This window comes from Felis catus, chromosome B2, assembly GCF_018350175.1.
Source record: "Felis catus isolate Fca126 chromosome B2, F.catus_Fca126_mat1.0, whole genome shotgun sequence".
Lineage (NCBI taxonomy): Eukaryota > Metazoa > Chordata > Mammalia > Carnivora > Felidae > Felis > Felis catus.
In genome coordinates, this window is record NC_058372.1 from 66,172,992 (window position 1) to 66,200,681 (window position 27,690).

The window sequence follows — 27,690 nt, forward strand, 5'->3', positions numbered from 1 at the left end:
TAGGATTTACTGTCCCCAAAACTTTCCTCCAAATGTCTAATTTTTCTCTTAGTATGTTAAACAGGATATATAAAATGCACAGACTATAAAGGAGAAAACTTATACATTCAATTACATTAAAATTTTAAAACCTTGTTTACTAAAACACCAAAAATGGTAAAGACACTCCACACAATGAGAGAAGTTATTTGTTACACAACCAACAAAGCGTAAGTATCCAAAATATATAAAGAACTTCTACAAAAAATGAGAAAACAGTAAAATAGCCAATAAGAAAATGTGCAAAATGTATGAATGGGAAAAAGTTAACAAACAGCAGCTGCTTCTAAGTTGAATGCTGCCTGAGCACAGAGGAGAAAGGGTAACATTTGGAAATAGCAGGTATGGAAGTACCTGTTTCTTTGAGTGTTGTACCATATACATGTATTGCCTTTTCAGAAATATATATAAAAGTGTTACTAAATATAATAAAAGTAAGTTGTATGTTTTATATTTATCCATGTGTATTCTGTATTTTGCTATGACATGGATTTCCTGAGACATGTAGAGATGATGTAGACTTTTCATTTCCTTCTTACTGATTCTGGCATATGTGACAAGACATTGCTTCCAAATATGAGCATTGAACAAAGTCTGCCATTTTTATGGAGGCAATGATCATTTCTAACGTCTCTCGCAAATTTCACACATTTGTGCTAGGTTAGAAGTGGTGTTTACTAAGTGCTTGATGAATTTAATTCAGGTGATAAGTATTTTGTCCTTTTCATTCCAGTCTAGTAAAGCTTTTATATTGTAAATACTCCTTTTGCTTCTTTATTCCTTGACTAATCTCTTTCCTAGGATAATCAATCTGTTTATACTGATTATAGTTCATTAAGACAAAAGAGTTAAATGATTTACATTCATTTTAGTTAACCATTAATGTGACAAATTTCAAACACTGCAATATGATAAAGTCACTCTAATTCTTGATTCTTTTTAAAAATATAATTTCAAAGTTTATGAAAAACTGGAAATCCATTGTTTCTCTCATATTCAATTTCCTGTGATAGAAATTCTTTACTTATTTTGTCAATTTGGTCCCGAGAGAATAGATTGAATCCAGGAATAAAATAATGCTCAAGATGTTCTATCTTGAGGCACTGAAGAAAGTATGCCACACAGTTATCAAAACAGAGCTCCAGGTCTCTAGTGTGCCAGTGACTGTCTTGTGACTCCTGGGTACATACATGAAAGAAGGCAGTTTTCACATGGTAAGAGGAGAACTTATCCAGTTCCTTTCGGTTTTCAAACTTTATTTTCAATTGTTCTAAAAGATATTTCATTAGTTTTAGACAATCTTTCCTGTTGAATAAAAAAGAAAAACACTTATTTTTATTTATTGACAACCTGCTTCATTCCACAAAAAGCTTTAGGCATGTTACAGGAAAAAAATACAAAGATACAATAAACCGGGGTGCCTGGATGGCTCAGCCGGTTTAAGTGTCCAACTCTGCTCAAGTCATGATCTCACAGTTTGTGAGTTCAAGCCCCACGTCAAGCTCTCTGCTGTCAGCACAGAGCCTGCTTTGGATCCTCTCCCTCTCTCTCTGCCCCTCCCCTGCATGCTCTCTAAAATACATAAACATTAAAAAAAAGATACAAAAAAAAAAGATACAATAAACAATACAGACATTATAATATATAAAAAATTAAAAATAAAGATATATAATTATAGGCCATTCTAGAACCTGTTTTCAAATATATGCTTTGAAGTTTCAAACACATTTTATTCTCCCCTCTTCTTTTAGCTTAAATATTTTATTCTATCAGGATAGATTCAACTATATGAAACTGGCAGATATTTATTCATCCAGTCATTTAGTACCTAGAAAAATCTCATTTTAATTTTTACAAAATGGGGGCAGATGACTGGCTCAGTCTGTAGAACATGTGACTCTTGATCTCAGGGTCATGAGTTCAAGCCTCATGTTGGGCATATAGCCTACTTAAAAAGATAACAAAATAAATAAATGATTTTTACAAAATGATTTTGTCTTACTAAGCTGCAAATATTTAATTACTCATCCCGTTATTTAGTAGTTAACAAAATTTAATGTTTATAAAACTATTTAGGCTTATTAGAAATATAGGGGCACCTGGGTGGCTCAGTCTGTTGACTGTCTGACTTCGGCTCAGGTCATGATCTCACTGTGAGTTCGAGCCCCACGTCAGGCTCTGTGCTGACAGCTCAGAACCTGGAGCCTGCTTCGGATTCTGCGTCTCCCTCTCTCTGTCCTTTCCCCATTCATACTGTCTCTCTCTGCCTTACTGCCTCTCTGCCTAGCATTTTCAAAAAATAAATGCTAAAAAAAAAAAATTAAGAAAAAAGAAATATATTTTTTGGGGGGTGCCTGGCTGGCTAGTTGGGAGGAGGGTACAGTTCTCAATCTTGGGATCATGAGTTCAAGCCCCACATGGGTATAGAAATTACTTAAATAAAACTTTAAAAGGGGAGGGGTCCCTGGGTGAGTGAGTCAGTTGGTTAAGCACCCAACTCGTGATTTTGGCACAGGTCATGATCTTGTATTTGTGGGTTTGAACCCCACGTTGGGCTCCATGTGGATGGTGTGATGCCTTCCTGGGATTCTCTCTCTCCCTCTCTGTGCCACTCCCCCACTCTCTCTCTCAAAATAAATAAACTTGAAACAATTTTTTAAACTTAAAAAATAAAAAAGATATTTTTCTTTTTTTAATTTAAAATTTTTTATGGTTTTTTTTTTGAGAGATAGAGCAGGGGAGGGGCAGACACACACACACACACACACACACACACACACACACACACACAGATAGAATCCAAAGCAGACTTCAGGCTCTAAGCTGTCAGCACAGAGACCAATGTGGGGCTTGAACCCACGAACCGTGAGATCATTACCTGAGCTGAAGTTAGATGCTTCATCAATTGAGCCACACAGGCACCCCAGGAAATATATTTTTCTTAATGCCTGTTTCAAAGCCTACATATGAAGCCTTAATCTCCCGTGCCTGCATGTGGGGCATTCTTGTTTTGACCTTTTAACTTTTGTGACCCTTCTACTAGACAACTTTAGAAACTCGAATGATGAGTTTGAAAACTCTTTTCAATCTCAGCTCTTTACAGTGCATATGTTAACAAGAAAAATAATTACCTCTTAGTGTTGTTCCAAGTAGAGCTAATCAGTCCCTGGCCTTCACCACGAACAAACCATCTCAAAGCAGGCACCAGTATCCAATAAAAGTAATCTTTTAGTCTCCTCCCATTATGTGACATTAATGCTCATTACCTTAAAGCAACCAGACGACTAAGACACATCCAATTGTCGTGGCTAGCCATGGCGAGTGTTCATATCCTCTCACTCTGTCCTACTTCATACAACTATCTGATCCAGGTTCAGGACTTACTATGCTCCCTGGCCTTGCCTTCTAACACTATTTCCTTGGTCCCTTGGATCTGGCTTCCCCGGTTTCATGCTCACACTCTAGATAATACTCCAGGGTCGATCCAGCCATGCGCTGCCCCCAGGACTCAACTCAACAATGATCATCTTCAGATTGGAGCTATGAAATCAACAAAGAATTAAACATTCCATTGGTAATTTGCCATTTAACAAAATAATGAAGTTACCTGCAACACTTCATCCCATTAATTTCACAGCATGTTTTAGATTGTCCATGACTTTTCAAAATGTCCTTTTCAATGTGAGAGAAAGATAGCCGCCACGTTTCTTCTTAATTTCCAAAACAAAACAAAAAAAAAGTACTTTATCAAAAGCATCCATATATAAACAACACAATACTGAAATTATTTCATTAAAATATCACTCTGGAAGATTTCTAAAGGGAGACAGACCAAAAGAAATGAACACATAATGTAATTACATATTAAAACAAGTGATCTGAAGCAAATATTGGGTTGAACTAGGAAAAATGGAGGGGAGCATCAGGAGCATAATATAGTTAGCATGATAAGATGAATGTATTACCTTTTATATATTGCTAAATTCAGTTTAATATTTTGTTTCAAAAATAATCTGAATCAGCTGATTCAAAATTTTTGTTTATTTTTTTATACCATCCTTGCAAGTTTTGGTATTCATGTAAAATGAGCTAGGGAACATTTCCTTTTTTTCTACTCCTTGGGAGAGTTTAAGAATAAAATGATTCCCCCCCACCCCCCCACCCCCCGCCACTTCTAGAGTTTTACCATGGCCATCTCTTTTACATTCGTCTGACTATCCTATTATCTAGTTGTTTTTATACCAGAAATATATGATTGGTTTGTAATTTAAAAATTAATCAATATACTGTCTCATTAACAGAATAAAGGAAAAACATATGGTCATCTCAATAGAAGCAGAATATGCAGCTAATAAAATTTAATATATATAATTTAAACAAAAAACCTCAGCAAAGGTAGATTTTAAAAAACCTAGCTATGATAATATAAGGCAAAAAGTTGAGGTTTTCCTTTGAAATTAGGAAGACAGGATGTTGGTTATCCTCATTTCTGCACTGGCTATCCTAACAAGCACAGTGAGGGAAGGAAAAACAGGGACATAGCACTGGAAAGGGAGAAATAAAGCTATTATTATTGAAAGATGATAAAATTGTATACATAGAAAATACAAAAGAAGCTGGGTGACAGGTACGTGTATGTTCTTCAGTCTACTTTTCTATTGGTTTCAAACTTTTCATAATAAAAAGTTACAACTTCCTATGAGCAAATCTAACAAAATATATACAAAACTTAAATAGAAAACTTTAAAACTTTGGCACAATAACACTGAGATCAATGGAACAGAATAGAGAACCCAGAAATGGACCCACAAACGTATGGCAAGCTAATCTTTGACAAAGCAGGAAAGAATATCCAATGGAATAAAGACAGTCTCTTCAGCAAGTGGTGCTGGGAAAAGTGGGACAGCGACATGCAGAAGAAGGAACCTGGACCACTTTCTTACACCACACACAAAAATAAACTCAAAATGGATGAAAGACCTAAATGTAAGACATGAAGCCATTAAAATCCTCAAGGAGAAAGCAGGCAAAAACCTCTTTGACCTTGGCCACAGCAACTTCTTATTCAACATGTCTCCAGAGGCAAGGGAAACAAAAGCAAAAATGAACTATTGGGACCTCATCAAAATATAAAGCTGCTGCACAGTGAAGGAAACAATCAGCAAAACTAAAAGTCAACCGACAGAATGGGAGATGATATTTGCAAATGGCATGTCAGATAAAGGGTTAGTATCCAAAATCTATAAAGAACTTATCAAATTCAACACCCAAAAAACAAATAATCCAATGAAGAAATGGGCAAAAGACATGAATAGACACTTCTCCAAAGAAGACATCCAGATGGCCAACTGACCCATAATAAATGTTCAACATCACTCATCATCAGGGAAATACAAATCAAAACCACAATGAGATACCACCTCACACCTGTCAGAATGGCTAACATTAACAACCCAGGCAACAACAGATGTTGGCGAGGATGTGGAGAAAGAGGATCTCTTTTGCATTGTTGGTGGGAATGCAAGCTGGTGCAGCCACTCTGGAAAACAGTATGGAGGTTCCTCAAAAAATTGGGGCGCCTGGGTGGCACAGTCGGTTAAGCGTCCGACTTCAGCTCAGGTCACGATCTCATGGTCTGTGAGTTCGAGCCCCGCGTCGGGCTCTGGGCTGATGGCTCGGAGCCTGGAGCCTGTTTCCGATTCTGTGTCTCCCTCTCTCGCTGCCCCTCCCCCGTTCATGCTCTGTCTCTCTCTGTCTCAAAAGTAAATAAACGTGAAAAAAAAATTTTTTTTAAAAATTAAAAATAGAACTACCCTATGACCTAGCAATTGCCCTACTAGGTATTTATCCAAGGGATACTGGTATGCTGTTGTGGAGGGGCACATGCATCCCCATGTTTATAGCAGCACTATCAACAATAGCCAAAGTATGGAAAGAGCCCAAATGTCCATCAATGGACGAATGGATAAAGAAGATGGATATATATATCTATATATATCTATATATATATACACACACATATACACAATGAGTATTACTCAGCAATCAAAAAGAATGAAATCTTGCCATTTGCAACTACATGGATAGAACTAGAGGGTATTATACTAAGTGAAATTAGTAAGTCAGAGAAAGAGAAATATAGAAGTTCAATCATGAGGACTTTAAGAGACAAAACAGTTGAACATAGGGAAGGGAAGCAGAAATATAAAAACAGGGAGGGGGACAAAACATAAGAGACTTAAATACAGAGAACAAACAGAGGATTACTAGAGGGGTTGTGGGAGGGAGGATGGGCTAAATGGGTAAGGGGCATCAAGGAATCTACCTCTGAAATCATTGTTGCACTATTCTAACTAACTTGGAGGTAAATTTAAAAATAAATAAATAGATAAAAAAAAGGAAATTCTAAAACTTCACTGAGAAGTATTAGAGGAAATCTAAATAAATAGAGATGTGCACCCTGTACATGGATTGGAAGACTCATTATTATAAATATATCAAGTCTCCCCAAATTTATCTATAGATTCAATGTACCCTCAATCAAAATTCCAAAAAAAAAATGTTTTTGTGGAACTTGACAAGAGGATACCAAAATTTTAATGAAAACACAAAGGCTCAAGAATATCTAAAACACTCTTGAAGAAGGACAAAGTGGGAGAGTTTGTTCTACCAGATATCAAGATTTCTAAAGCTACATTATGTATGATACTATGGTATAGCACAAGGACAGACAGAGGTTTTAATTGGACAGAATAAAGACTTTAGTAATAGCTACACAATATATAGACAATAAATATATGGAAAAGGCACTGGGCTAGGGGTGCTCATTACTGTATAAATCCATTTATGAAATCCACTTATACCATTCTGGAAAAGGCAAATCTATAGAGATAGTAAACAGATCAGTGGTTGCCAGAGGGTTGAATAAATGAAGCATGGGGGGCTCTTTAAGACAGTGAAGCTATTATGTAAAGGTAGATACATGAGACAATGCATTTGTCAAAATCAGAACAACTCTATAGCACAGTGAACCTTGAAGTATGACAACTTTAAAAAGTCATTTAAGAGGTCAAGTAAGCCCAGGAAATAATGCAGACCAGCAGAAGGGACTCTAACTATATTACAAATGTATGAAACAACCTCCTTGAAGGGGGCTGGTGTAGAAACAAAAAAACCTCCCTGAAGGAGGGGGGTGGAAGCAAAGAAAGTTACTTTGGAAATGTTGTCTCTGAGACTGAAGGCAACAGAAACTGTACATAAGCTCTGTATTCCAGTTGATAATATAAATACAGGCGGTTACACATAGAAATGTTAGATATCTGTATACACTGGGGTCACTATATGTATATATATTTCCTTGCTCTTTTAGCTGAGAGTGATGACACCCTGGTAGCAGAGCACGCTAGCGCCCTGATCTTGGTTTCTAGTACATTTCCCAATAAAAGGATCCAGGGCTACTTGGAGAAATGGCTGATTCTAGGACTGAAGCAGGAAATACACAAGATGAGCCTGGAGCCTCTTGTAGTTACCAGAAAGTGAGTTAGTACTAAAAACAAAATAAAACAAACTCCACCCCCAACTATGGGGGAGTATGTCAAGGGATACAGCAATCAACTGGAAGAGCTCTCAAAGGCAAAAGCTGAAACAATTTAAACAATAAAATTAAGTGGTACTGGATTATAGCTCAACATAAAAAAAAAAAAATACCCATGAGTGCTTACTAATATGACTGCTTAAGTAAATAAATAAATGGGGAAAAGGAGACAAATCTCCCATGAGGAAGAATTCCAAATAATTTATGTAAATACTGTGCTCTAAAAAGGTGGAGCATAACTCCCCCATTCTTTTTTTTTAATGTTTATTTATTTTTGGTGGGGGGAAGACGGGGGGAAGGGGCAGACAGAGAGAGATACAGAGAATCCAAAGCAGGGTCAGACTATCAGCACAGAGCCTGATGTAGGGCTTGAACCCTCGAACCATGAGATCGTGATTTGAGCTGAAGACAGATGCTTACTTACTGAGCCACCCAGGCACCCCAACTCCCCAATTCTTATGTGTGAATTGTGCACAGTGACTTCCAAATAGAATAGTATGAAAAAGGGGAAAAAGAGTAACAGTGGAGAAACCTGACAAATGGCTTACCTCAGCCTGGTTCAACGACAACCATGCTAAGTCATGTTCGTGGCATGTGCCTTTGACAGGATATGATGAGAAAGGCATTACTTCTGTTGTCTTCCGCCCAAAACCCAGAACTCCAGTTTAATCACAAGAAGACATCAGACACCTATCAATGAGGGACATTCTCCAAAAGACCTGACTGGTGCTCCTCAAAACTATCAAGGGCACCAAAAATAAGGAAAGACTGAGAAACTGTTACAGCTGCGAGGAGCCTAAGATGACATGATGACTAAATGTAATGTGGTACCCTACATAGGATCCTGGAACAGGAAAAGGGAGATTAGGTAAAAACTAAGAATATCAGAATTAAGTATGGGCTTTAGTTAACAATCGATATTTGTTCATTAATTATGACAATGTAGCATATTGATGTAAGATGTTAAAGATAAGGAAACAGGTATGGAGTATATAGGAACTCTACTATCTTTTCAATTTTCCTGCAAATCTAAAACTATTTGAAAGTTAAAAGTTTATTTTTGAAACTACATTGAGATTTCACTTCTTACTTTTTGAATTATTCGCGAAAATTCCAAAGTTTAAGGAGTTTGGTTGCTGAGAGTGAAATAGGTACTCTCATACATGGCTGTGGGAATGCAAATTGTGCAGTCCCTATGGGGGTGATCTGGCAATGTCCAGCAGATTTATATATGGATTTACTCCTTGATCAGCTGTAAAAACAGACTGAGAAAAGAAATGAGTGCTACCTTTATATAAAGCCAAAACTCTATCTTCAAAATATCTCACTAACTGAAAAAAGGGAGGTGTACTTTTTATCTTAAAAGATAAAGGTATATGGGGTGTCTGGATGGCTCAGTTGGTTAAGCATCTGACTTCGGCTCAGGTCATGATCTTGCGTTTCAAGAGTTCGAGCCCCGCATCGGGCTCTGTGCTGATGCTCAGAGCCTGGAGCTTGCTTCCGAATCTGTGACTCCCTCTCTTTCTGCTCTTCTACCGCTCATACTCTGTTTCTCAAAAAATACATAAATGCTAAAAAAAAAAAAAAAAGATAAAAGTATATATTTACTTTCACGACCAAACGAAAAACAATAAAGAGGGTTTCCAGTCAGGGAAGGAGAGAACAGTGTAGAGCAAACATGAATGGAAGCTGTGGTCCTCTAGAAATTCCTTTTTCTGTAGCTTTGACTTTGGAACCATGTGAATGCCTTATACATTTATGAGACAAAATTAAGTCAAAATTGAAAATCTAGCATGTAAAATTTAAAACCATAATGAAACAAACAAACCTAACTATTTTGAGTTGGGTAGCTTAACCACCTGGAGAAATTCTTTCAAGTGGATTTAAGCTTGGTATTTTGACTGTCCTTTTATCTTAAGAACAAAAGAACTACAAAAAATCTTAAAGTTTTTTTTTTTTTCAATTATACTCTTGATAACAATGCTGGTATTATTTTGAAACAGGTAGAAAGATTTTTAAAATTCTTAAAAATTTATAAGTAAAAACCAAACAAATCATATTTTAAAAAATATAGCTTATAAGACCAGAACATTTAAAGTAAAATGTTTGGAAAGAGAAAAACTAAAACAGGTGATATACATGTCTGCAATCTAGTATGAATATTTTCACTGCTAACATGCCCCTCTGTTCAGTCTTTTAGATAGAGATGGGGGTTGAGGGGCATACCTGCCTGAACACAGATCATCTGCAATGATAGGAGGAAAACAACCAAAGGTAATGGAGAGCAAAGGTCAGCTGAGCAACATCACAAGCATCCACTTTCATCTCAATGCAAGGATGTGACGAACTACCCACAGGGCCACTGAAGGACTCTCTCATCCCTAATTTGATTTGTCTCCCAGTCTTGCCCACGGCAGTCAGTAGCAGACCACTAAGAGGGTGGTATGGGTCCTGTTAAGATTTCTGTATCACATACAGTGAGGGTTTCTTGGGGCTATTCTAGAAATTATCCAGGGGTGCAACCCCTCTTTACAGAAAGCTATGTTCCTTTTACAAAATTATGAATAATGATATATGTAATATCCTCTTACAAAACAACTTTTCTTGCAGAAAAGGACTCCTATATATGTGCGATATAAAAAGTTATCATGAGTCCACAAAACATAAGCCATCAAACTAAGCATGTTCAATGAATTCCAAGATTTGTTCAGAATACTAATTTGTAACGTGGTTCATACGTTTCATGATCTTTTCCATATCCCTGGAATCCAGGTGCACTAGGTACCAAAAGTTCTTAATTTATAAGACAAAAATAAAATAATCAGCTAACCTGATTTTAGGTAGACTAACTCAACCTTGAATGTTTTAGCTGTAGACTAACTCAGAACCTGAATGTTACCCAAGAGCACCATCTGAAAACCTGTTCTTACCTGTGAGGCCAGAGTACACAGGTGAGAAGACCAACTGTAGCTGAGGATGCAAAGGTCTGCTAGCTGCATGAGGAGCAGTGGAAGGGGAAGAAGACAGAAGAAAAGAAGTATGGCTGGGAATGAGAGTCTAGACTCTGATAAATTAATAATATATAACTGCCTTGTGCTGAACTAGGGATTTTATTTTTTAATATTTATTTATTAAATAAATAAACAGGGGGAGGGGTAGAGAAAGGGGGATAGAGGATCCAAAGCAAGCTCTGACTTTAGCGAAGCGAGCCCATGTGGAGCTTGAACTCACAAAAAGAACCGTGAGATCATGACCTGAGCCAAGGTCGGACGCTCAACCGACTGAGCCACCCAGGTGTCCCATGAACTGGGATTTTACATAAACTGTCTCATTTCTTCTCTTCCCAGAAATTTTCAAGTAGCTTTTTTTTTTTTTAAACATTTATTCCTTTTTGAGAGACAGAGCATGAGCAGGGAAGGGGCAGAGAGAGAGGGAGACGCAGAATCCAAAGCGGCTCCAGGCTCCAAGCTGTCAGCACAGAGCCCGACGCGGGACTCAAACTCATGAACTGCAAGATCATGACCTAAGCTGAAGTCGGATGCTCAACTGACTGAGCCACCCAGGTGCCCCGTAAACTTTCAAGTAGCTTTGAGAGACTTGGTTAACTAGCCCAAGATCACACACCTAGTAAGAGAAGAAGACTCAGGATTCAGATCCAGGGCAGTCTGACTCCAAGGCCAGTACTGCCTTTCTCTATTGAAAACAAATTAAAAATAAACTTGAAATGTGGGTGAGATGATATTTTAAAACCAAGTATTTGATATTACTACTACAACTATGCCCTTTTCAATTCCCTTTCTCACCAAACTCTCATCTTGTAGTCTATTTAGCTTTATGGCTCTTGAAATGCCAACCGCACTAGTTACACTGCCCTAGTATATAACATTAACAGCCCTTGGGTCGCCTGGCTGGCTCAGTCATTAGAGCATGTGACTCTTGATCATGGGGTAGGAAGTTCAAGCCCCATGAACTGGGCATAGAACTTACATAAAAAAAAAAAAGAAAAGAAAAGAAAAAAGAAAAAAAACACAGACAACTCTTTTATATGTTTTTAAGTTAACCTTCATATTCAAGATACCTTGAAAACCATTTCCTTCCTTTGCATGCTTGGGGACCAGGTAAAATGGCTGCTGTCTTAGACTGCTTCTAACTTTTGTTCCAAGCCAGTCCTTGACGGGCAGGCCATTCTTGGTGCTAGCAGGCCAGCTGGTGTTTAACTCCAAAGCCAGAGTTATATCCACAGATATTTCTTTAGGTTTTCTAATAAGAAGTGTTACAGCAGGACTCCCTCTCTTCTTCCTCTGGACAACGACATCTGTTTAAACACATAAAAGGGAAGATAGCATTTATCAATCCAATTTTCTTTGAAAATATAGGGAAGATAATATATCTGTAATTGGAGATCTATAAAGTGCTAAGTGTAAGGTGCAAATTAGTTCTAAAGCGAAACTGACCCCACAAAGCAAAGTGTTTTCCTCATTTCACCAATATTTATCAATACCTACCATGGGGAAGCATTGTCAAGATTCTGTCTGGTATAAATGATGAGGAGCCCATGAAGACTGTGGGTTCTGGGAGTGCTGTGATTAACTTTTCACTTAAATTTATGGATGGCATTTTGGAGGGAAGCCTGGAGAAGAGACCAGATGAATGGCAGGGAGGAGACAGACAATCGAGAAGACCACAGCAACAGTCCAACACAGAAGTTGTATGCCTGCAGCATCACAGAGGTAGTAGGCATGAAGACACAGGGAGTGATCCATGTTACTACAGCATTATTCACAATAGCCAAGACATGGAACAACTTAGGTATCCATGGATGGATGAATGGATATAGAAATTGTGGTACATACATACCATGGAGTATCATTCAGCCTTAGCAAAGAATATCTTGCCATTTGTGACAACATGGATGAACTTGGAGGGCATTACACAAGGTCAAATAAGCCAGACACAGAAAGGCAAATACTGTATGACCTCACTTATATGTGGAATCTAAAAAAGTAGAATACCTAGAAGCAGAGGGTAGGATGGTGGTTACCAGGGGGTTACCAGGGGTTAGAGAGTGGGGGGAAATGGGGAGATGTTAGTCAAAGGGTACAGAGTTACAGTTATGTAGGGCAAGTATGTACAGAGATCTAAAGTACATCATGATGACCATCGTTAACACTACTACACTGTTTACTAGAAATGAGCTAAGAAAGTAGATTTCAGGTACTCTCACCACACACAGAAAAGGCAACTATGTGAGAAGATAAGTTAATTGGCATGACTGCTGAAATCATTTCACCATGTATATGTGTATTAAAACATCATGTTGTACACCTTAAATACAGTCGACTTTTGAACAACACAGGTCTGAACTGTGCAGGTCCACTTATATGCATTTTTTTTTAGTAAATACAGTATAGCACTGCAAATGTATTTTTTCTTCCTTATGATTTTCTTTTTTTTTAAGTTTTTAAATTCCAGTTAGTTAACATACAGTCTAATATTAGTTTCACATATACACTATAGTGATTCAACACTTCCTTACCACATCCAGTGCTCATTACAAGAAGTGCACTCCTTAACCCCATCACCTATTTAACCCATCCCCCCACCCACCTCCCTTCTAGTAACTGTTAATTTGTTCTCTATAGTTAAGTCTGTTTCTTGGGGGGTGCCTGGGTGGCTCAGTCCGTTAGGCATTCAACTCTTGATTTTGGCTCAGGTCATGATCTCATGGTCATGGGATTGAGCCCCGCATCCTGCTCTATCCTGAGTGTGGAGCCTCCTTGGATTCTTTCTCCCTTTCTTTCTCCCTCATGTGCGTGCTATCTCTCTCAATAAATAAATACTTTTAAAATAGAAAAAAAAAAGTCTGTTTCTTGGTCTGCCTTTCTCTTTTTGTCACTTTGCTCCTTGGCCGTGATTGTATAGTGATTAGTACTCTGTGTTGTGTCACTCTGCTCCTTTATTTCTTAAATTACACATGAGTGAAATCATATTGTATTTGTCTTTCTCTGACTGACTTATTTCACTCAGCATAATACTCTGTAGCTCCATCATGTCATCGCAAATGGCAAGATTTCATTTTTTATGGCTGAATAATATTCCATTGTGTATATATAACACATCTTTTTTTTTTTTTTTTTTTTTTTACATCTTCTTTATCCATTCATCAATCAATGGACACTTGGGCTGCTTCCATATCTTGGCTAATATAAATAATGTTGCTATAAACATAGGGGCGCATGTATCCCTTTGAATTAGTGTTTTTGTATTGAGTAAATACCCAGTATTGCAATTGCTGGAGTATATGGTAGTTCTATTTTTAACTTTTTGAGGAACCTCTCTACTGTTCCAGAGTGGCTGCATCAGTTTGCATTCCCATCAACAGTACACAAGAGTTCCTTTTTCTCCATATCCTCGCCAACAACCATTGTTTCTTGTGTTTTTGATTTTAGCCATTCTGATAGGTGAAGTGATATCTCATTGTAGTTTTGATTTGCATGTCCCTGATGGTAAGTGATAATGAGCATCTTTTCATGTGTCTGTTGGCCATCTGCATGTCTTCTTAGGAGAAATGTCTGTTCATGTCTTCTGCCCATTTTTTAATTGGATTATTACTTTATATATTTTGGATACTAACCCTTTATCAGATATGTCATTTGTAACTATCTTCTCCCATTCTGTAGGTTGCCTTTTATTTCTGTTGATTGTTTCCTTTACCATGCAGAAACTTTTTTATTTAGATGCAGCAATCCCCTTTGATTTTCTTTAACATTTTCTTTTCTCTCGCTTACTGTACTGTAAGAACATAGTATATGATACATATACAAAATGTGTGCTAATCAACTGTTTATGTTATTAGTAGGGCTTCCAATCAACAGTAAGCTCTTGGTAGATAAGTTTTGTTAACTTATACACAGATCATTATGTGTATTTTTTGTTAAGTTATACATAGATTATTATGTGTATTATACACAGATTTTCGACTATGTGGGGTGGTGCCCCTAACTGTCCTGTTGTTCAAAAATCAACAGTATATAGAGATTGTATTATTTTTTTTTAAAGACACAAGTAGCAGAAGTGAGAGGAATTAAAGAGGTTCAAATCAACAGAACTAGTAGATGGACTAAATCTGTAAGGAAGAAGGTAGAAGTCCGGAATGCCATCCCAGGATTTTGGCCTGAGAAATGAATGATGTCGATTTGATTCTTCAATATGAAATAATCAAAAGGAAGAAAGATTGGGCTGAGATGTATTTCATTTTAGACACACTGAGCTCTAGGTGTTTGGAGAACACCCAACAGGAGATGGCTACTGGGCCAGTGGCTTTGGTGGTCAGAAATTCAGTATCTCTAGATGAGAGATACTGGCTTTGGGATTGGGAGGTATACAAGCAATAGTTAGAGACTACTCCCAGATAAGACTTCTGGAAGGGACCATAATGAGAGAGAAGAAAGAGGACCAAGGAGAAAATCCTGGAGAATGCCCTCATTTTGCTATCACTAAATCTGTAAAACTACCCACTTTTTACCCATTATATCCTTCTACCCTCCTATTACTACTGAGGAAGCATACACCCCCCCTTTCAAAGGCTACCCCTGCACATGGTGTCTGGATTCCTTCTTTCTTACCTTCTTAACTACCTTGTTTTTTCAACTGTTCCCTCTCTCCTCCATCAGTGGGTACCCCCTCCCTACTGGATCATTCCTGTCTTTATACAAAGGATTCCAGTATCTCTCATTCTAAAATATGCCTCTCTTGACCCAACCTACCTCTGCCCCATGCTTACTCACCTTTCTATGTCCTTTACAGCTGAAACTTTGTAAAGATATGCCTACACACACCCCAGTGAAACTGCTAAGTCCAAGTTACCAACTCCCACAAAACTGAAGACTAAATCCAGTGGTTTTCCAAATGTCAGTAGCACTCTACACACTGACCACTCATTCTGCACTTAGTCTCCTTTTGCTCCTTCTCTTCTCAACCTCTAATGGGATCCTCTTCTTGCCACTCTGCTTAACACTGCAACTCCCCCTCCCCATCCTATTGCCAACACTTTTCACCACAGGACTTACTACTTTCTAGTAGTGAAGATAATTATGTTTTCCATTTGTTATGAATTATATGTCTGTCCCTACATAACTAAGGTACAGAAGGGTGAGGATCTTCATTTATTTGTTCATTACTATATCCCAAACACCTAGAACATCTGGCACATTCGATGATCAATGAATACTGATTCATGAATAAATTAATCAATGCTCTCTGCCTATGTGGTCTCATCCACTGCCAATGCCATTTATGTGTTTACATATAGCCCAAACATATCCTCTGAACTTCAAACCCATATCCAATTACATACTTGATACACTCACTTCAACGTATCACAGGAATCTCTAACTTAAAATCTCCAAAGCCAAAAACTCCTAATCCATACCCTAAAATACATTCCTTCTCAGTCCTTCCCATTAGAAAAGGGCACAATCAATCCACACAGGTGCTCAATCAGAAACCTGGAGGCCTTCTTTAATTCAATCCTCTTGAACCCCCTACACTTAATCCAGAAGTAAGCATTGCTATAGCTTGGATGTGTCTGCTTCTCTCCATTCCCACCTCCATCGAAGCCACCACTATCTTTCACCTGAATTACTTCAATGTCTTCCTTTTTCTTTCCTTTTTTTTATTTGCCTTTTTATAATACCTTCTCCAGAGAAGCCAGAGTAAACTTTTAAAAATACAAAGCAAATCATCACTCCCTAATTAAAACTTGATTTCTCAATGAACATGGTATCAATCTGAATTCATTTCCAGGATCTACAAGTCCTTGCAGTATGGTCCCTGGCCACCTCTTCAACTGCATTTCATGTCACTCTTCCCCTTGTCCACACAGGCCTCTTTTTGTTCCTTTAACTTGCCAAGCTCTCTTCAGCCTTGGGGTCTTACTCCATCCCAGTTGCTACTACTTCTCCCAGTTCATTCCCTTCAGAGCACTTAATGTAATTTGTGTTTACAAGCTTCAAGAGGGGATTTCATGCAATCACATGTAACCAGTGGCACAGGCAGCCATTCAGTGAATATCCAATGAAAACCAAACTGAACAAATCAACCTTTAGGAAGAACACCAAGAAAATATAGTAACTAAAATCAAGAGCAAAGAGTTGTTTCTAAGAAGAAGTGGTCAACAAGGAGGTTAAGAAAGATCAGGAAAGGATCCTTTTGTAGTTCATTAGTGTGATGACTGGGTGTCCAAGCTGCTGTGTGACAGACATGTGCCTCACTCAAGCCCTGTTATGAAGTAGGCACTTTACCTCTCTGATGTGGGGAGACAAAAAAGATCATGAGAGGAGTGTACATTGGCAATTAGTAGGTATAATTAGACCTTTAAGAATCAAAAGCCAAGGAGCACCGGGGTGGTTCAGTCAGTTGAGTGTCCAACTCTTGGTTTCAGCTCAGGTCATGATCTCACAGTTCTTGAGATCAAGCCCTGAGTCAGGCTCCATACTGACAACTTGAAGCCTGGGATTCTCTCTCTTTCTCTCTGTCCTTCCCCTGAGCACACACATGAGCATCCTCTCTCTCTGTCTCTTTCTCTCCCCCTCTCAAAATAAATAAATAAAGTTTTCAAAAAAGAATCAAAAGTCAAAATTCTTACCTTCAATGTTTTCAATTTCTTTCTTAATGATTTTCCTAAACTTCAACAGCATCTTAGAAGCTGATAATATTTCCCCTTCTAAAAACGGACTCAGAGGATTTCCTTTAGGATTTCTTTTGAACTTCACAAAGTAATATGCACCACTGTTGCGATACTCTTCTAGCTGAATTCTGGAGACCTCCAGTTTGAACATAATATCAAATTCATTAGGAGCAGAAATCTAAGAAATAGTAAAAAATACTCGCTTGTGAATATTTTCCAAGCAACACAATTTTTTTCTTGAAATTTCTGCTTAAAACCCCCACTCTGAAAAGCAAGATCCCTAATATTTATACCCTCTGGGAGTGGACTGGTGGAGCGAAGAGAGCATTGTTGCTTTGGTTGGTAGGTTCCATACCCTTTTTTTTTTTTTTTTTAATTTATTTTTGGGACAGAGAGAGACAGAGCATGAACGGGGGAGGGGCAGAGAGAGAGGGAGACACAGAATCGGAAACAGGCTCCAGGCTCCGAGCCGTCAGCCCAGAGCCTGACGCGGGGCTCGAACTCACGGACCGCGAGATCGTGACCTGGCTGAAGTCGGACGCTTAACCGACTGCGCCACCCAGGCGCCCCTCCATACCCTTTTTTAAAAACCAAGAGTATGTGGGGCACCTGGGTGGCTCGGTGGGTTAAGCGTCTGACTTCGGCTCAGGTCATGATCTCACGGTCCGTGAGTTTGAGCCCTGTGTCAGGCTCTGGGCTGACAGCTCAGAGCCTGGAGCCTGTTTCAGATTCTGTGTCTCCCTCTCTCTCTGCCCCTCCCCTGTTCATGCTCTGTCTCTCTCTGTCTCAAAAATAAATAAACGTTAAGAAAAAATTTTTTAAAAATAAAAAAATAAAACCAAGAGTATGCATTATTTTTATAATTTAGAATAATTTTAAATGATATCATGCAAGCTTTAAAAATCTGTACCAGTTTTTTTCTGAAATTACAGAATAATAAAATTAAAAACCTTTAAGTGCTATTTTTTATGTGGCAAGACACACACTCCAGCCACCCTCTTGTCACAGTGTGTCTAAAAAAATGTGTGTAGCCATGTGCTGGCTAGTTGAGCAAAGGCCTTCTCGTTATAGTTTCTGGTCACCCAAGTGAGTGTTAGTTCCAACTCATAGTGTCTTTAACCACAGCATTTTAGGAGCATCAAAGAATCTTTTTCATCCTCACAATAATAAATGAATCAGCAATTATAATAAATGATCATTTTTCTTATATTAAAAATGCCACAAAGGGACATGTGGGTGGCTCAGTTGGCTGAGCATCTGACTGTTGATTTCAGCTCAGGTCATGATCCCAGGGTCATGGGATTGAGACCCACGTTAAGATTCTCTTTCTCCCTCTGCCCCTCTCCCTGACTCATGTTCTCTCTCTAAAATAAAATAAAATAAAATAAAATAAAATAAAATAAAATAAAATATTTAAAAAGCCACAGGGGGAGACTGGGTGGCTCAGTTGGTTAAGCGTCAGGCTCTTGATTTCATCTCAGGTCATGATCTCATGGTTTGTGGGATTGAGCCCCATGTTGGCCTCTTTACTAACAGCTCGGAGCCTGCTTGGGATACTCTCTCTCTCCCTTTCTCTCTGCCCCTCCCACGTGCACACATGTGCGTATTCTCTCTCTCTCTCCCAAAATAAATACACATTTAAAAAATAAATAAATAAAATTTAAAAAGCCACAAATCTTTCATTAGTCAGGAGCATGCTTCAAGTACAGCTATTGGACTGTACTGTTCAAGAAGGTACCTATATGTCTAGTGACCATGTGAAACATGGCTAGTCCAAATTGAGATGTACTGTCCTGTATACCAAATTGTGTCCTCCAAAAATTAATATATTGAAGCCCTAGCCCCAAATGTGACTGTACTTGGAGACAGGGCTTTTGGGAGTTAATTAAGGTTAAATGAGATCATGAGGGTAGGGTTCTAATCTAATAGGATTGGTGGCCTTCAGAGGAGGAGGAAGAGGAGGAGAAGGAGGGAGATCCCTTTCTCACTGCCCACACATAAAGAACAGAATGAGGACCCAGGGACAAGGTGGCTGTCTGTAAGCCAGGAAGAGTCCCCACCAAAACCTAACCATGCTAGCACTCTGATCTTGGACTTCCAGCCTCTAGAACTCTAAGAAATTTGTGTTGTTTAAGCCACTCAGTTTAAAGTATTTTTGTTATGGCAGCCTAAGCTGACTAGGGTATAATATGAGGGTCAAACACTTGGAAGTGACATCAGTGGGAATGAATTAAGAGCCTCTGAAAATCCACTCTTCCATAAAAGCAACAAGAACATGGGCAGAAATGGTCAATTCAATTTTTCAGGTCTGTAAATTAACCAAAGGCTTGCAACAATCCAGGGAGGCTTTATTCAAGAAAAATGGCTGAATCCCAAAAGGAACTGTGAACTTTGTGGGCACTACCCTGTTCTCATCCACAGAGCACAGAAAGTTCTCTTATTCCCATTCACTCTCAGAAACCCTCCACCAAGAGTAGCTACTATTCTTTTTTTTTTTTTTTTAACTTTTTTTTTCAACGTTTTTATTTTTTTGGGACAGAGAGAGACAGAGCATGGACGGGGGAGGGGCAGAGAGAGAGGGAGACACAGAATCAGAAACAGGCTCCAGGCTCCAAGCCATCAGCCCAGAGACCGACGCGGGGCTCGAATTCACGGACGGCGAGATCGTGACCTGGCTGAAGTCGGACGCTTAACCGACTGCGCCACCCAGGTGCCCCATGGAGTAGCTACTATTCTAACAACATAGATGAGGTTCACCTGTTTGGAAACACCATATAAACTGAATCATATAAAATGTACTCTATTACATGTGACTTCTTTCACTTAACATGTTTATGAGATTTACTTGTTACATGTATTGGTAGTTTGTTCTTTTTCATCTTATGAAACATTCCATTGAATTAATGCAATTTATCACAATACACTTACTTATTCTGTTGTGAGTATTTGGGTCATTTCCAGCTTTTAACTATTACAAAGCTGTTCTGAGCATTCTTATATATGCCTTTTGGTGGACATGAGCACTCATTTCTATTGTGTATATGCCTAGCAGAACTGCTGGACCACAGGATAAGCATGTCTTTAACTTTCAAAGAAAGTGTCAATTTTCTAAAAGGGTTGTACCAATGTATCCTCCCTTTATCAAGGTAAGGGAGTTTCAGTTGCTCCACATCTTCTCCAAGATGGAATTCTCAAGTCTAAAAATTTTAGCCATTCTAGTGGATACATGTGTAGTAGAATCACATCATGGTTTTAATTTACATTTTCCTGATGATTAATGATGTTGAACGTCTTTTGTGTTTGTTGCTATTTGGATTATATACTAAAGCATCTATTCAAGTCTTTTGCTCAATTTTAAATTGGTTTGTCTATCTTTTTCTTACTGATTTGTACTAGTCCTTTGTCATATGTACATATTGAGAGTATATGTTTAAGTATCTGTTTTTGTACAAACAGAGAGTATCTGTTTAAGAAATATTTGTACATCCTATTATTATGAAGACATTCTTCAATGTTTTTTCTAGAAACTTTGTTGTTTTGCCTTTCATCTTTAGGTTTATTATATATCTTTAAAATTGTTTTTTAATGTTTCTTCATTTTTGAGAGAGAGAGAGAGAGAGAGAGAGAGAGAGACAGAGAGAATGAGCAGCGGAGGGGTAGACAAAGGAAACACAGAATCTGATGCAGGCTCCAGGCTCTGAGCTGTCAGCACAGAGCCCAATGCAGGGCTCGAACTCACGAACAGTGAGATCATGACCTGAGCCAAAGTAGGATGCTTAACTGACTGAGCCACCTGGGTGCCCTATTATACATCTTCAATTAATTTTTGTGTATCATGTGTAGTAGGTGGGTGTCAAGTATATACAATTGACCCAATACTGATTACTGAAAAAAGTCATCCTTTCTCCCATTGAATTACACTACTGCATATATTTTATATTGAATTGAATTATATATGCAGGTCTGTTTCAGGACTTTCTACTCAACTGGCCTATTTATCTATCATTGCACCAATAATAACTGCTTAATTAGGGTAGTTTTATAGTAAGTCTTGCTCCTTGGTAAGGAAATCCTCCAACATTTTCTCCTTTAGAACTGTCTTGGCTATTCTAGGTCCTTTGCATTTCCACATAAATTGTATAATTAGCTTGTCAATTTAAACAAAAAAATTGATGGGATTTTGACTGAACTGCATTGAATCTATGCAGATCAACTTGAGGAAAACTGAACATGATATAGATTTCCATTTATTTAGTCCGTTTTCAAATTTACTCAGCAATGTTTTGAAATTTTTATCATCTTTAGCAAGTTATTCCTAAAATATTTGATGTTCTTGATGCTATTTAAATGGTATTTTTACATTTCATTTGCACTTTTGTTGTTGTTAGACTATTGAAGTACTTTGATTTCTGTTTACTGACTTTGTATCCAGTAACCCTGATAAATTCACTGATAACAGTTGAGTAACACAGATTTGAACTGGGTAGGTCCACTTATACATGTTTTTGTTGCTTTTTAAAAAAAATAGTACAGTATTGTAAATGAATTGTGTCTTCCTCACGACTTTCTTAATATTTCTTTCCTTACTTTATTGTAAAATACAGTATATAATACATGTAACATACGAAGTATGTATTATTCATACTGTTCATCAAAAAGGCTTCCAGTCCACAGTAGACTCTTAGTAGTTAAGTTTTTGGGGACTCAAAAGTTATACACAGATTTTTAACTGCATGGGTGGGGAAGGGTTGGTGCCCCTAGCCCGTGTTGTTCAAGGATCAATGGTATTTCTAATAGTTTGTACAAAAATTCAATAAAGTCATCTGCATAGGTAAGTTTTATTACTCCTTTTCTGATCTTAAGCATCTTTTCTTTTTCCTGCTTTGTTACATGGGCTCTATGTATTCCTTTATTTCCTCTTTTCTTGTTCAACATTATGTTTGTAAGATTCATTCATGTTGTTGCATGTGGTTGAAGTTTATTTCTTTACTGGTTAATGTACCACTGGCTAAAACCACTACAATTACTTGATTTCTTTTTTTTTTTAATTTTTTTTAATGTTTATTTATTTTTGAGACAGAGACAGAGCATGAACAGGGGAGGAGCAGAGAGAGAGGGAGACACAGAATCTGAAACAGGCTCCAGGCTCTGAGCGGTCAGCACAGAGCCCGACGCGGGGCTCGAACTCACGGGCCGCAAGATCATGACCTGAGCCGAAGTCGGACGCTTAACCGACCGAGCCACCCAGGCGCCCCGACAATTATTTGATTTCAATATAACCTTTCACTCAGCCCAAACTATATGATTAGTATAATGCAAAGAGGCAAAGAGAATATTATAGAATGGCAATTACACAGAGAATTTCTATAAGAAATCTTCCAAATTTCATCTAGAACTTGACAATATTACAATAAAATATATGAATAAAAATGTGTCAATATGGAACCAAGTAAATAAATTACTGAGAGGTATATTTTGTATCTATCCTTTTAACAATTAGAAAGAGTTTGGAATCCAATTTTGAAATCCAAGTGTATGCATAACAGAAGAAAATATACCAAAATGATAACAGTGAATAAAATAAACAGGAATAATATTGCTCTTCTTTATCCTTTTCCTAATTTCCCAAGGACATCAACATGGAAGAGGGGTGAGTATGGAAAAGGCTGAGAAAAGTGGTATGTAGGTGGGAATAGCCATGGGAGCCTGCTAGAGGATTAACTGCTAGAGCCAGGCACTGAATCAACTCTACAATGAATATATATATATATATATATATATATATATATATATATATATCTTTTATAATCAGTTTTTAAAAATCAATACATGTTTTAGATAAAACAAACTTCATTCCATTTCTTCCATCAGTGCATGATTTTAAAAAGGAGGGGCAGGGCACATGGGTAGCTCAGTCGGTTAAGCGGCCGACTTCGGCTCAGGTCATGATCTCACAGTTTGTGGGTTCGAGCCCCACATCAGGCGCTGTGCTGATACCTCAGAGCCTGGAGCCTGCTTTGGATTCTGTGTCCCCCTCTCTCTCTGCCCCTCCCCACTTGTGCTCGCGCTCTCTCTCTCTCTCTAAAAAATAAACATCAAAAAAATTAAAAAAAAATTTTTTTAATAAAAAGACAGGGCACCTGGCTGGCTCAGTCATAAGAGCATATGACTCTTGATCTGAGGTTGTAACTTCAAGCCCCATGCTGGGTGTAGAGATTACTTAAATAAAACTTTATAAAAAAAACATTGGGGCACCTGGGTGGCTCAGTTGGTTGGGTGTTGGACTCTTGATCTCAGGGTCCTGAGTTTAAGCCCCATGGGATTATAGCGCTTACTTAAAAAAAAAAAAAAAAAAGGAGACTGGCTCTGATTGGAAACTGTTCTTTTTTAAAAAAAAATTTTTTTTAACGTTTATTTATTTTTGAGACAGAGCATGAACGGGGGAGGGTCAGAAAGAGAGAGGGAGACCCAGAATCTGAAACAGGCTCCAGGCTCTGAGCTGTCAGCACAGAGCCTGACGTGGGGCTTGAACTCATGAACTGCGAGATTATGACCTGAGCCGAAGTTGGACGCTTAACTGACTGAGCCACCCAGGCACCCCTGATTGGAAACTGTTCTTTAAACATCTTATTCTGCCTGGGTGGTTCAGTCAAACATCCAACTGCAGCTCAGGTCATGTTCTCACAATTCATGGGTTTGAGCTCCACATCAGGCTCTCTGGTGTCAATGCATACATAGCCTGCTTCAGATCCTGTCTCCCTCTCTCTCTGCCCCTCCCCCATGTGTGCACGTTCTCTAAAAATAATCATTCTTTTTAAGTCTTATTATCCCATCCATATAATTGAACAGATTGATACTTATACAATAAGAATTACACTTAATGGGCCCCCTGGGTGGCTCAGCCCGTTAAGCGACTGACTCTTGACTTTGGCTCAGGTGATGACCTCATGGTTCTGGAGTTCAAGCCCTGAGACCAGCTCCAGGCTGACAGTGCAGAGCCTGCTTGGGATTCTCTGTTTCTCCCTGCTCTCTTTCTCTTGTGCACACACGCTCGCTCTCTCGCTCTCTCTCTCGAAGAATCATACTTAAGACAATCTAATGAAAGTTTTGCTCACTTGGCTTTCAAAAAACTTTTAGATGGAATTATAAAGTCTTCAGTGCTAAAAGAGTTTAAGATTCAAAGACTGATACATACACTGTCTTTTTGACAATAAACAAAAACATCACTGAGTCCACACCAATGAAATGAACAGCTGTTTAAGCTACAATTTATGTAAAACGTTCTGTGACAATGGAGTTTAAAATCTAGGTGGCAGTCAAAACAAAAAATATATGAAAGGTTTAATTTCACTGAAAGCTATCAGGTTAAATGCTTATAATGGGAATGAAATCTGAATCTGCTACCCTGAGAAGGCAGAGGTGTTAAGAGAGACCATCCATCTTTTCTTCTTGAGCACATTCATTCATTCATTTGCTTGAATGCTTGCTATGTGTTAAGGCTTAGAGATACAAAGATGCACAATATTTGGCTTGCTATCTTAAGAGTTTATAATCCTAAATCCTAAATCTAGAGTTTAATAATCATCTACTTCTGGAGAGCAGTTAACTGAATAAAGCCAATACGTAACTCTAAAATAAATTACAATTACCTAATAAGGAAATATTCTCAGCCCCAGTTTCTGTTCATGCTACTCCTAAGATCTTATACAGATCTAACAGAGGTGCACGGTCCAGCCCTGAAAAATCTGACAGTTTAAGCCAAAACACAACTAGAAATCTGTCACCGGTCAGGAAACAAACTCCAGTCAGGAACCTGTTCCTAAATCTTCAATTCATACTGGAATGAAGATAATTCAGCCACACACAAATGGGATGTGGAATACATACTTAAAAACAATCACATTGGATGTGTATTTAGGGAGTACGCTTTTTTAGTATCTATAGATTTTCTCTTAATTTTTAAAGAACATCACTCAACGGGGTGCCTGGGTGGCTCAGTCGGTTAAGCCTCGGACTTCAGCTCAGGTCATGATCTCAGTTTGTGAGTTTGAGCTCCGCATCGGGCTCTGTGCTGACAGCTCAGAGCCTTCATGAAGCCTGCTTCGGATTCAGCGTCTCCCTCTCTCTCTGCCCCTCCCCTGCTCACACTCTGTCTAATAACTGAATGAACGTTTAAAAAAATAAAAAATAAGGAACATCACTCACTGTGAGCTTCCTATGACATCTGTATAAGAAACTGGGGAGAGAGGAAGCTGGGAGCAGCTGGAAGATGTTTTTCCTATGCAGTTTTTCCCATAGGAAAATGTTCTCAGATATACTAATTTTGTGGAATTTTTCAGACCACTCCTAATTATCCAACTCAGAATTTGACTAGGGAACACCAAGTATAGCACTGTTACAGAAACTCAGTACAAAGCTGCTTGCATGAATGAATCCATATATTTGAATTCCCCCAACAGCAGGGTCTTGACAAGAGCTGGCAACGAAGCTAGCTGTATATTCGTGGGATGTATAGATGGAGAAACGAGCAACTGTTCCCCTTTTGGGGTACAACTATGTCACAGGCCACAAGAGAACAACAGTGTCTGAGTTACTTTCGAAGGGAAGTGAGGGAACGTGGGAGTTGGGACTATCCGACAGGCTGGGGAGAGGGACGAGGAAAAATGGGCCCAGCTAGCCGCGGGAACCGGAGGGGAGGTGCTGGACGGCTCACCTTCACATGCTCGTAGTAGCTTCCGGTGCGCAGCAGCCCGACGTCTTTGAATTCGGAATCACAGCTCTTCAAGCCCCGCAGCAGGTGGTCCACAACCTTGTTCACAGTCTCAGCCGCCAATGAGATTTCCTGGCGCCTCAGCCTCAATTTGTCTAGCACCGCCCGGGGATTCCAGCCGCCGGGCGCCGCCCCCGAAGCTGAAACTAGCGGGCCAGGGCTGGGAAACTCCATGGGCTCTGGCGGGGGTCTGTGCTCCCCAGCGGCGCGCGCGCTGCCCCTGCGGCGAGAACTAGCCCTGGAAAGGGGCGGCCCCGCCGCCGGAGGCTCCAGCTTCGCCGCCGGAACCGCCTGCCCCTCCACCGCGTCCTCAGCCTCCAGAAGCGCCTTTTTGGCGCGGGCACCCCGCGCGCGTACCTGGGGTCTCTCCGGGGAACCGGGGATGCTACTCCTCAGCAGGGATCCCGATGCCCCGACGGCGCCGCACTTCCGTGAGTTGGGTCGGGTAGCCCCAGGGGCGAACGGAGATTCGCTGGGCTCCTCCCGGAGACCCTTCACTCCCTGAGCCGAAATCTTGGAGGTAGCGGTCGCGGCCTTTGAAGCTGTCCTCGTGGCCTTTCCGCCCCGGTGATCCATGGCTGGCGCTCTCTGCTCCCCGAAAGCCGGGAGACTCGGCTTCGCGAAAAGGCCGAGGTTGGAGAAGCCAGCAGTCAGAGGTTGGAGAAGCCAGCAGTCAGAGCGAGAAATGAAACTTAAAAATCTGGCGGGAACGCAGGAAACAGGGCGGGGAGCACGCACCCTGGGTGAACGCTGGGAGTTCCCTGGGAGCTACGCCCCGCCCACGGTGGTGCGAAAGATGCTAACTTTCTCACCCGGCAGTACAAGCGACGTGGCTGGGCGGGAAAGCACGCTAAAGCGGAGGGAAGCAGAAAACACTTTCCGGAGCTTTGAAACAAAGTTTGACGGATTTGCTCGCTTCCTGCCTCAAAGAATTTTTGGAGAACTACAGACCTTCTTGCACATTGAAGTTGGCAGAGAAACTTTTTATTTTTTTATTAATAAAATTTTTTAATTTTATTTTTGAGAGAGATGGAGAACCAGCAGGGGAGGGGCAGAGAGAAGGGGAGGGATCTGAATTCACAAACGGTGATATCATGACCTGAGCCAAAGTCAGCCGTTTAACCGGCTGAGCCACCTAGGCGCCCCGACTGAGAAACTTTAAATGTAAGTTTAAGTGAGGGTTCTTTTTTAGTAACGAGAAATAGGAAATGTTCAACTTTTACAAGGTGGGAATGAATTGAGAACTGCAATTGGAATAAATATTTCATTTTATTTGACTTTTTGAAAGCTCACACAGTCTTAAATTGTGTAGTTCTTATCCGTGAATTTTACCCATTGGTTCTCAAATCCCATAAAAAAATTGGCACTTGCGCCTGGATGGCACAGTCCGTTAAGCATCTGAGTCTTGATGGATACAGTATTCCACTCAGATCATGATCTCAGACTTTGTGAGATCCAGCCCTGCAGTGGGCTCTGAGCCTCCTTGGAATTCTCTCCCTCTCTCTTTGCCCCTTCTCTGCTATTTCTCTCTCTCTCAATAAGTAGACTTTCTTTCTTTCTTTCTTTCTTTCTTTCTTTCTTTCTTTCTTTCTTCCTTCC

General features: G+C 39.3%; 1 protein-coding gene and 1 non-coding gene across 5 annotated transcripts; one reads left to right on the forward strand and one right to left on the reverse strand.

Annotated features, from left to right (window-relative positions):
• Positions 1-111: 111 nt before the first annotated feature.
• Positions 112-27,515, reverse strand: CGAS (cyclic GMP-AMP synthase). 4 transcript variants are annotated; one of them, XM_045057736.1, is made up of 5 exons: positions 26,035-27,507; positions 17,280-17,499; positions 11,712-11,948; positions 3,647-3,746; positions 112-1,344 (listed from the first exon to the last, which is right to left on the reverse strand). In XM_045057736.1, exons 1-5 carry the CDS (start codon positions 26,665-26,667, stop codon positions 993-995), a joined length of 1,542 nt encoding a protein of 513 aa, XP_044913671.1. In that variant the 5' UTR covers positions 26,668-27,507; the 3' UTR covers positions 112-992. The 4 variants fall into 4 exon arrangements, with proteins under 4 accessions (XP_044913671.1, XP_044913672.1, XP_006931905.2 ...); XM_045057737.1 differs by having other exon boundaries at positions 3,647-3,749; positions 17,280-17,457; positions 26,035-27,503; XM_006931843.4 differs by having other exon boundaries at positions 3,647-3,749; positions 26,035-27,501.
• LOC111560714 lies at positions 16,838-16,945 on the forward strand. Its single transcript, XR_002742707.1, has one exon. It is a non-coding gene; the product is annotated as a small nucleolar RNA U13 (small nucleolar RNA).
• Positions 27,516-27,690: the final 175 nt, after the last annotated feature.